The sequence below is a fragment of the Phacochoerus africanus genome, chromosome X (genome assembly GCF_016906955.1).
Source record: "Phacochoerus africanus isolate WHEZ1 chromosome X, ROS_Pafr_v1, whole genome shotgun sequence".
Classification (NCBI taxonomy): domain Eukaryota; kingdom Metazoa; phylum Chordata; class Mammalia; order Artiodactyla; family Suidae; genus Phacochoerus; species Phacochoerus africanus.
In genome coordinates this window covers 473,361-483,744 of record NC_062560.1, presented here as the reverse complement: position 1 = coordinate 483,744, position 10,384 = coordinate 473,361, and the positions used below count along the sequence as shown (strand labels likewise).

Genomic DNA, 10,384 nt, shown 5'->3' with positions numbered 1-10,384 from the left:
TGGGAACGCTGGCAGCAGAGGAAGCGACGGGGTGGGGCACGTGGCCCAGGGTCGGAGGCCGAGGTCCAGGGCTGGGTTGGGTAGTCCCACCGTTGCCTGCGCTCTCTGCGGCACAGACTCTGTGAGGGTCGGGCGGGGTCGTGCGGTCCCGGGCCGCCCCCTCTCTAGGCCGGCCGGGGCCCCCGGGGCTGCCCCGGGCGGGGAGGCCTCTGCGCCCTTGCTCTGGGGAGTCCGTGCGGCCGTCGGAGGCGAGAATGCGGGGCGCAGCGCGGACGGGGTGGCGGAGCCGGGTGGGGGGCGGAGCCGGGCGGCGGGTCAGAGCCCCAAGGCCTCCGCGTGCTTGCGTGCCTTCAGCCGCAGGTCGGCGATACTGGAGTTCTTGCTGTTGCTCTTGGCGGCGGCGGCCACCACGGCGGCCGCCGAGGCCGACTCGGCCAGGGACGCGATGGGCAGCCCAAAGGGCGGCGGCGGGAACATCAGGTAGGGCGCATGAGCCGCCAGGTGCGGGTGCAGGTGCGGGTGAGCGTGCGCCACGCCTTCCAGCTGCAGCTGCGCCTGGACCTGCCGGGACAGACACATTGCGGACTCCGCTTCTAAGGGGGTTTCCCGTCCCAAGACCCCGAGGGCGCCTCCTCTCCCGCGGACACCACCGCGCACTGTCCTCTGGACACCCGGTGTGCGGGCGAGGTCCCTGGCCCCTTCGGACAGAACCAGATCTGGGGAACCAGATCCCTGCGCCCGCGTCCTGGGGAGCGTCTGGCTGTCTACAGCTGGCACCTCTTCCTGCCCAGATCCACCTTTCATTCTTTGACGCGTTTCAGCCTCCCCCACAACCACTCCCACGGACCCAGAATCCCGAACCTTCCAGAAGCACATCCCCACCTACGGGCTCGCACAGCCTAATTTCACTTGGACCTAGGCTGACTCCACGTTGGGGCAGCTGTTCCTGCGATGCCGAGGGGCCACCCTGCCCTGGGGAAAGCGGCTGGGGGATGGAAGATGGGCCCAGCCAGGTAGGTGAGGATCCGAGGCAGCGGGGTGCAGGCTCCTCCCTGTGCACGGCGGCCCTGGACCCTCTTCAGTCTCGGGAGCCCTGAGTCTGAGAGCAGGTGGCTGGGCCAACCCCTCCCCCATCACCATGGTGTCACAGCTACCTGACCTCTCCAGGCAAGAACCAGACCCACCAGACCTCGCGCCCCTCAGCGAACCTGAGTCCCCATGCAAATGAGGGCCTGCAGGTAGGAGCAAAGGTGCTGTGCCTGACGGCCACGCCTCCGCCCTGCGGGGGGGGCATGCCACGCCCCCAAGCTGGGCCTCCCCCAGCGGAGTCCTGAGGCTACGGGGCTCTAGCCCGCCGCCCTACTCTGCTCCAGGCTGGGCAGATGCCCCCACGGTGAGGCATGCAAGGCAAGGCCCAGGTCCAGGAGGGGCGCAGAACCCCCTGAGAAGCCCTGAGCAAACTGGGGCGCAGGGCTGGGGGTTGACGTGGGTCCTCACACTCAAGCCGGAGCAAACCCTCCTCCCAGAGCTTCCCAGGCGGCCAGCGAGTGGGTGGTTCCCCGGTGGGTGGGATTTTTTTCCCCTCCGACTTTTGTGCAATTGTGTTTGGGTTTATGTCCTAGCCCTCCCCAAGGGAACCCTGGGAGTTTTACGGCGTGAAGTTACTGCGTGCCAGCGGGTTTATAAATGTCCCCCTTGTAAAAGCGGCCTCCTTTCTTCGGCGAGGGCGGGAAGAGCCCGCGGAGGCAGGACGCCAGCTCGGCGGGGAGGCCGCGGCCCCGTTCGGTTCTTCGGAAGCAATGAAAAAAACGAGCTACCTGTTGGAAAGGCATCCTCAGCGCGCCCATGTTCACGTAGGGAGCCACCCTGCAGGCGTCCAGGTGGCTGGCGGTGCCCAGGATAACGCCTGCGGGAGCAAACACAGGAGGCGTGTACCCCGCGCCTCCTCCCAACGCCTGGGGTGGGCCCGCCCCAGCTCCGTGGCCGCCAGCCCAGCTCCCCCGCCGCCTGGCCGGCCCCTCACCTACCTTTGTGCATCTGGTTCTCTTGCTTTCTGCACTTGGCCCTCCGGTTCTGGAACCAAACCTGGGAACAGAACGGACAGACGTGCACCTGGTGAGCCCGCCCGGCCTCAGGGAGCAAGGCCTTCTTTCCAGATGCCAGAGTCAGTGCAGGGGTCTCGGGGAGCCATTGCTCAAAGAGCTGGCTCCTCCCTGCCTTGGACCCCTCTCTCTCTCTCCGACCCCAGCACCCCGGAAATGGCTGCCAGGAGCTGGGACTGTCTTCACTGCCCTCTAAGTCAACATGCACCCGTCCTTTTTTTTTTTTCTCTGCACTGCACCCTTGGCAAGCAGAAGTTCCCTAGCCAGGGATCGAACCCACACCACAGCAGTGGCTGGAGGCACAGCAGGGGCAATGTTGTATCCCTAACCCTCTGAGCCACTAGGGAACTCCCACTCTCACATCTAATGCGAGTATGCGAGTCCTCGGATGTCCCAGAGGGCTCAGTGTAGAAATTTCCCCCACCACCCTGTGGGGCTCTGGTAGAAGCTGACCTTCCGCCCTCACGTCTTGCCTTCTGGACCTTGGCAGCACATGAAGAGGGAGGGCACAGGTGCATAGACAACTCCAAATCCGGCCTCCTCCCCGGTCAGGCTCCGGATGCCCTCCTGAGTCTAGAAATGTCCATATCTTCCGTGTGCTCCCTGGAAGCCTGGGGTCCCCTTTACTACTACAGAGCCAGGAATGTCCTAAAGACCAGGCACACCCCAAAAATGTGTACTCTGTCACTGCAGGCACCGGCCTCCTAAGGACATCTCATTCTTTGGGTGCTCTCTCCAGGGGTCGGGCAGGAAAGGGGGTTGGGCCCTGCCCAGCCCAGCCAGCTTCACAGGCCTGATTGCAAGCTTTGGGTGCAAAGCGCCCCCCCCCCCAACGCACACTCCCCTCTCCTCCAAAGGGCCCGAGGGCCACGGAGGCCACAGATGCCTCCCTCCTCCCTCCCCCACCCCAAGATGGTCACTGGCTGACCGTGCAGAATCACTAGCACCGAGAGAGCCTTCCTGTCGTCCACTCTCCACCCCACCCAGGAGATTGAAAGCTCAACTTTTCCATCGCAGGCTCTGACAGGACAGTTTTCTATCCAAGACTGAGCCATGGGCCAATGGCGGGATTGTCTTTCCAGAAGGTTCGAAAGCTCACCCCCCCAGCCAGGCTGCAGGGAGCCTGACAAACTGAGGCAGTCTCCCCCCCATGGTACTTCCCCAAACCGTGCCGCTCCAAGCGGAGATTCGCTGAGCTTTACTGCATTTCCAAAGCCTGCACTCACAGTCTTCTCCCCCCACATGGCACCCCCACGCGGGAGCCCCCCCACCCAAGCCGGAGGTCCCAGTGGACCCCTTTCGGACCTGAATGCCTCCCTCTCCTTACGGCCCGCCCCCGCCCCGGACCCAGAGCAGAGCCAAATGGGCACGTCCTACCCCCACCCCCACCCCAAGGCATTTTTCAAAAACAGAATCCTATTTAAATCCAGAAAGCAAGCTCACTTTCTCTTCAGCGAGGGGAAAGGGGGAAAAAAAAAAAGATTATGGAGAATAAAAGTGATGAATTAGCCACTGCGTTCTGTGATAATCCATCAGTCTTGGGGTGATTCACAATCAATTCCAATTAGTCGTGAATATGGTAAGGAAGCTGTACTACAGTGGTTTAGACAGTTATTTCTTCATTAAGGAGCAGTCGCTGATTTCTTTCACAAATGCTGTAATCTGATTTCCTTTTGATTTCCATTACAGACAGTGAATAATGACATTTAATTTAGCTCTGCGCCATAAACCCAAAGATATTTGTTGTAATTAAATTACCGCCCGCTCCTCACCGCGGTCTCATAACTTTCGATTATAACCCTGACAGCTGTGTGATGTGAGTTTCCACTACAACACTAAAAATAAAAGGTTAATAAGGACCAGCTTCCAAAGGGTCCCCAATTTATTTACAGCAAATTTCCACACTAAATTGAAACTCTATCCTTGAACGACACAGGACAGGCTGTACTGAAAAGGATTACCAAAAGGTTCAGAGAAGGATTAAAATCTACTGCATTTTCATCTCTTCCTGCCTCCGCTTTATTTTCCCTCCCGCAGCCCCCCTGACTTCTGCACAACTGACCGGGGTGCACATTTTAACGAATTGGCTGTTATGAGGACTTTCTGGCTTCTCTTTACTATAGGAGTCTTTTCTCCGTGGCCAATAGGAAATTACTTCTTTTTCTTCTATTCCCACGTTTATTTTTATTATTATTTACAGTCGTTAAGTTTTAATTCACCTCTGGATCGATAGGCACTCCGTTTCCCCACCCCCTTTTATTTTAGGGCCTTTCTCAAGATCTGTAGCCACCCAAGAACCAATTTTCTGCCAACCGCCTCCTGCTAAGGTGCTATCCAGTAATAGACTACTGAAAGAAATAGTGTGGAATTAAATTACAAGTAATTTATTTTTATAGAAACAGTACATCAAGGCCTGGAGATAATACAGGCAGAAGGACTGTGAGATGACATAAAAGTTGATGTCCCCTTCAGCGAAAGTTTAATCTTTTCATTAATTTATATGGTGCAGCCCCATCCATCTTTCGGGAGAAAGGTGGTCAGCCTGCCTGCCCACCCCTGCCCTGGCCACAGATGCCTGGGGACTGGGGGACAGTCCTCAGGGCTGTTCTGCCCGTGGTCCCAGCAAAGCAGGATGGTCTGGGCACCACTGCAGCTGAGAATTCTGGACACACTCGGAGACGCATGACACTTCCTCTGAAGTCATCGGTTTTTTTTTTGTTGTTGTTGTTTTTTGTTTTGTTTGTTTGGTTGGTTGGTTGGTTTTTTGTTGCTGCAACCGGGAAGGAGGAAAGGAGCAAGGGGGCAAACAGCTCCCCCCCCCCAATTAAGGATTTCATAAAACACTATCCGTAGAACGCTTTCTGTGTTTCCACTTCATCAGTCAAGCCGGGCGAAGCTGTGTTTAACTAGGTTAACCCTTTATCAAGAAGACACCCCGTTCCTTCCAAGCCCTGGCTTTACACGTGCCCCTCCCCCGTCGGCAACACTAATTCCATTTATTTAAATAACCAGTCCCCTGAGACCCTGACCCCTTTTCCTTCTCTCCTTGGCCCTGCTGTCCTGCCCAGAACCGTCAAAACCAACGGGACGCCCAGCAGAGCCCGAGGCCGGACCTCCGGGAGAGGTCTGCAGGACCTGGAGGAGAGGACTTTGAGGGAACCTCTGCTCCCCTCCCCCATAAATAAATGAATACACTTAACTTCTCCTTGACAAAGCCCCAGAAAGGCTCACAGGAGCGTCCCTTCTCAGCGCACGTGCGGGCGCACACCCAGGGCCCCCGCGGACGGTGGCTCGCCAGATGGGCATCACGAATTCATGCGCCCGCGTGTCCCCCTAGCCCTCGAGCCCCCCTGCCCCGCGCCTGGGCTAATCCGGCCCCGCGCGGGCAGCAGCGGCGCTCATCCAGACGCCGCCGAGTGTGCGAGACGCCCCCCCCGCCCCCGCCCCAACCCCAGCCCCTCGCCTCCCCTCCCCAGCTTGCCTCTCCCTGGAGTGGAAGGTGGGGGGCTGGCGAAGAGCGGGGAGGAGAACCGAGTCATTGGGAAGAAGAGAACAAAATTCCTGATGAGCTGGAGGTGGAGGGCAAGCCTGCCGGGCAAGGCGCTAACGACCCGACTCGCCAGGCCCCGGGGCGCCCTCGAAAGGCCGGGGTCCAGCCCGCCCCGCGCGTATCCCCGCTCCGGGAAGGGCGCGGCGGCCGAGCCAGGGGGGCGCGCCTCGGGTGTCCCTGCCCGGCGGTGGTCTCACCTGCACGCGCGCCTCGGAGAGCCCCAGGCGCTGGCTGAGCTCCTCGCGCATGAAGGCGTCGGGGTAGTGCGTCTCGTCGAAGAGCCGCTCCAGCTCGTTCAGCTGCTCCAGCGTGAAGTTGGTGCGGCTGCGCCGCTGCTTCAGCTTCGTCTGCCCGTCCTCGTCCTCCGACTTCACGTCCTCGCGCTTGTCCTTGCAGTCGTAAATACCTGCGAGCGGGGCCGAGGGCACAGCTCTGAGGCCCCGAGGCCCCCGTCCGGCCCCGGAGCCCCTGCACCCGCTCCCGCCTCTCCCGGCTCGTGCGAGGGGAAAGCCTGTGTGTGCCCGCGGCGGAGGGGCCTCAGTGGCCCACGAGCCCGGACGCAAAGATGCGTCAAGTCGATACGGCAAACTTGGGGGAAAGACGCGCTCTTTCATAATAACTCGGCACCGGCGCCTCGGCGGCCGTGTTCCTTGGCCTAATCTCTGAATACTTTCCTCAATTACCCACTTCGCCTCTGTTGATATATTGACATAGCCTAACCTCTCCCTCTCTCTTTCTCCCTCTCTCTCTTCCTCTCTCTCTCTCTCTCTCTTTTTTTTTTAAGGGAAGTAGAGTGTTAAATATTATTAAGTCAAAGAAGCTTAAGCAGAATCGCTCAAGTGTGGGGTCCGTGGCGGCGCGCCTGCGGAGGGCGCAGGGAAAGCCCAGGCCCGCTACGGCCCTGGCCCAGGACATCCACTGTCCCCGCCTGCAGCGCAGGAGGACAAGGCCGCGCCAGCCGGGCCGGAGCCTCCCTCAGGACAACGTGGAGCTGGTTGTCTGCCGACTCAGGTCTCTTTATGACCCAGACAGTGAAGCCATGTCTTAACGTGCACCTGGGTGACGGCTGGGGATGTGTGCGACAGCAGAGTCCTTTGGCTACCTGGTCTGTCCCTTGGTGTCTTGGACACATATTCTCGTGCCCTACCAGGATGCCAAGAGTGGCACTTTTCTTGCATCCAAAAATTATGAAAGCGCCTGTATTTGCTGGGGAAGCCGGTAGGGTGTCAGGCAATAAAGTCAGGATTTAAGAAATTCTAACCTGGCAACTTCTCCTTCTCACCTTTAGGAAACACAGCCCCTCACCAAGCTCAGATTTAAAATAAAAGCTGGCCCCTCGGTGAGAGCTGTATTTCAGCAGCCTTGGCGTTTTCTGGTGCTGTTTCTCCCCACCTCAGGACCCCGTGCCCTCCTAGATGTCCCCTCTTGCCCTCCAAATGTCCCCTTGTGTGTCAAGAAGAGGCCGCCCCTCAGGAGTCCAGAGCCCAGGAGGCTTGGGTCCCACGAGTTCTGAAAGGGCCCGGAAGTACCGCAGAAGCCCCTCGGCCAAAGCCCAGAAGCTTGCAGAGCGGGAAACCCCAAACCTTCTGTGTGGCCAGGAGGAAACGCTGACACCCGCCTCCCCACAGGGTCCCTGAGCCCAACAGCGGAACCCGAGTCCTGAGTCTGCCTAAAAGTCTCTCCTCCAGGCTTCTGAGCCCTGAGCTCTCAACTCCAACTGGGATTTCAAATCCCCCTCACCACCAGAAAGAAATGCATTTCCAAGGGTACCCTGTGTCTCCCCAACCGTCAGTCCTTTCCCAGAGCCCCCAACTCTGCTTCCCCTTCAGCTTTCTTAAGTCTGGACCTGAGGGATTGATACCAGCCGAGAAGCTGCCCTTCAAAGTCCTCCAGAACCCACAGCAGACTCTGGAAAGCCCACCGGCTCCAGCGCACGGCTCAGCAGGACACGCTGCTCGGGTGCCCAAGACACCGCATTACTCTGGAGCCACACATCTCCCATGGGCTCAGTCCTTGGTGGGTTCTGCACACCCAGAGGAGGAGAAGGTGCAGCTGGGGTTTTCCAGCCCCTCTGCTGCCTCGCTTCCCTCTCTGTTTCGAAAAGGCCTGGATCTGCTTATCTCCCCAGGGCCGTTTTTTTTTTGGATCCGGCCCCTCAGCTGCTGGGGTGAGAGAAGGGGCCTCGGCCTCTTCTGATGGCAGGGGAACCCAGCACCCAGAGCCCTGGGAGGTCAACTGTAGGCCCTGACAGCTGACAGCTGTGTCTTCAAAGGAAACTCTCCTCACAGGAAGCACAGAGCCAGGTGCCCCAGGCCTCACCAAGGGGTGAGCCGGGCAGGCCAGGCCCAAGCTGCCCGGGCTGCCAGCTCTCTGCTTCTACGAGGTTGAGGCCTCTGGAAGATGTCTGGGTCATCTGCTGAGCTGCAGGGCCAGCACACCTGGACCCTGCTGCCACAGCTTAAGGGCCACAAGACCAGGGGACATGGGCTTCCTGGAAGAGAAGCATCTGTCCATTCTGGACCCTCGGAAGGCTGATGGGGAGTGAAACAGGACCCAGGAGCCAAAGCTTCCGAGGTTCCCCTCTGTGGCATCAGGCACAGATCTTCATACACTTTCAAGTGGTGCCCCCTGAGAAATCCAGCCAGTTTCAGTCCTGATTTATAGCTGTTGGTTGCTCTGTTTGTACAGCTCTTCCCCCCCCCCCACCCCGGGTGGGACCACCCCTGCCCCGCTGGGGGAACCCTTATAAATCTGCCTTTTCCCGAATTCAACAACCTTGCGCACGCTGGGGAGATTTCGGGAAAAGCAGCAGAAGGAGGCCCAGGACGCTGTTGGCCTGCAGGAGGGCCAGCTGCGCCTTGACGCCCTGGGGTAGGGCGGCCCATGCGCGTGGCCACTAGCTTCCCCGGGGCCCTTCTACCCCGTGCAGACCCTGACCACCTGCAGGCGCGGGGCCGGTTTTAATTTACAGTCCCGCCTCAGCCAAGATCAAGTCCCAAGGTTCAAGGCGAAAGTTTTCCCTAAGAGGAAATAGTACTCAGGGGCGCAGGATGGGGGACATAGGTGAAAGCGGCTCGCGGCGCCTCCCCGATCGCGGGCCAGCGCGGTGCTCCACGCTGCCCACGTCGAGCTGGGGCAGCCTGCAGGCGGTGGGCGCCGGCGGAGATGCAAGTGGATCTCCCTGCAGCCGTGGGAGAGGATATTAGAAGGAAGGGCAAGCAGACCTGCCCGCGCCCGGCAGCCTTACAGCCGGCCTCGGGTTACAAACCCGTTCCTCCCGGATCCCCCTCAACCCGGGAAAGTTCCCGCTGCGGGGCCCGGCACCAACGCCCTGGGAAGGGATCCGCGGGCAGCGCGCGGCCCCAGCCGCTGCCCATCCTCGCTTCCCCTGCCCGCCTCCTTCCCTGCCTCCCCGCCTCTCCCGCCGAATACTCCCGAAGCCCGTTTGTCTCCTTTCCTCGAAACGACCGGCCATGGATTGCCGGGGCCTCTCTGTCTGAGCCGTGGCTGTACATTCAGAGTTTGCGGTCGAATCGAGAGCAAGCCGCGGCGCCCGGGGCCGCCCCGCGCGTGGGGCGAGGGGCAGGCGGCCAGGCTCGGTGGCGAGGAGGCGCCGTGGTCCCCGGGAGGGGCCCGGACCCAGAGTCCCGAGAGCTTACCTTCCGCAGCCCTCCCCGTGCCGAACTCTTTCAGTTTGTCCTTGTCGTTGTCCACGTGGTCCTTAAAGAGATGCACCGGACAGTGGCCGCTGCCCTCCGTTATGTCCTGGAGGTTGGAATCCGAGCCCCCCAGCTCCCGCGAGCGGGCCAGTCCGCTCTCCAAAACTTCCCTGTACGTGATGGAGTCCTTCTTGCCTCCGCCGCCGCCGCCGCCGCCGCTGCTCTCTTTGCTTTTCTGGTCAAAAGATTTGGATACAAAAGCCGTCAGCTCCTCCATGGCTGCCGGGGGCTGAGGGGGTCCGCGGGGCTCGGCGGGGCTGGCTGGGAGCCGGGCTGTGGTCCGCACGCCTCCCGCGCGGAGAGGACCGTCCGTGTAAGGGTGAGATCCCTCCTGCTGTTATTTATGCCTTTCAATTTGAGATCTCACTATTTATACACGGCCACCTCCGCCCAACCCCCAGCGCTCCCTGTCTGCTGCAATTACAGCTCCCGGCTCGGCGGCGGGTGCACGCAGAGACGCTATCTCTCCCCCACCTCCAGTCCGGCAATTGGCTTTCTTTTCATTTCATCACTGTTTGGCGTCTGTGCACCTTGGTGTGGAGAGGTAAAGATCAAGTTTTTGAAGGGGGAGAGAGGGGAGAGAGGGCGCGCGCGCGCGAGCGGGCGCAGGCGCCGGCGCCCCAAACAGGTATGGGCATTCTCTCAACGGCTGGCGGAAACGAAACTCGAGGAGGAGTTTAGAGCTCGCAAGGACGTCCTTGCCGGCGGACACCGGGAGGAGCGCAGCCTCCTCGCGCCTCGAATGGTATCCTCGCCGGATGGGACCCGGCGTGGCCGTGCGGAGACTCCGCCGAGGGGACCCGGGCGGCGGTGACGCGCCATCGCAGAGCAGGGTTGACTCCAAATTGGAGACGCGATGGAACTGCGGGCTGGACCCGCCGCTGCGGCCCGCAGGGCGAACGGGTGGCGCAGGTGCGCGCGGCCTGATTGGGGAGAACAGCCCGGAGACCCGGAAAGGGAGAGGAAGGGGCCCCTGCCTCTTCGTGCGCGGGCGCCGGAGCCTGGGCGGCGGC

At 60.6% G+C, this 10,384-nt stretch overlaps 1 protein-coding gene across 1 annotated transcript; it reads right to left on the bottom strand.

Moving 5' to 3' along the window:
- Positions 1-292: 292 nt before the first annotated feature.
- On the bottom strand, positions 293-10,006 carry SHOX (short stature homeobox). Its single transcript, XM_047765752.1, has 5 exons — positions 9,312-10,006; positions 5,850-6,058; positions 2,028-2,085; positions 1,818-1,906; positions 293-561 (listed from the first exon to the last, which is right to left on the bottom strand). Exons 1-5 carry the CDS (start codon positions 9,586-9,588, stop codon positions 316-318), a joined length of 879 nt encoding a protein of 292 aa, XP_047621708.1. The 5' UTR covers positions 9,589-10,006; the 3' UTR covers positions 293-315.
- Between the last annotated feature and the right edge of the window lie 378 nt (positions 10,007-10,384).

Excerpts from the sequence above, each read along its gene's own strand:
- SHOX (XM_047765752.1), bottom strand. The coding sequence starts at position 9,588 with ATGGAGGAGCTGACGGCTTTTGTATCCAAATCTTTTGACCAGAAAAGC. Across the intron at positions 6,059-9,311 it reads CACGGGGAGGGCTGCGGAAG|GTATTTACGACTGCAAGGAC; the intron begins GTAAGCTCTCGG and ends CCCCGCTCGCAG. Across the intron at positions 1,907-2,027 it reads AGAGAACCAGATGCACAAAG|GCGTTATCCTGGGCACCGCC; the intron begins GTAGGTGAGGGG and ends TTGCTCCCGCAG.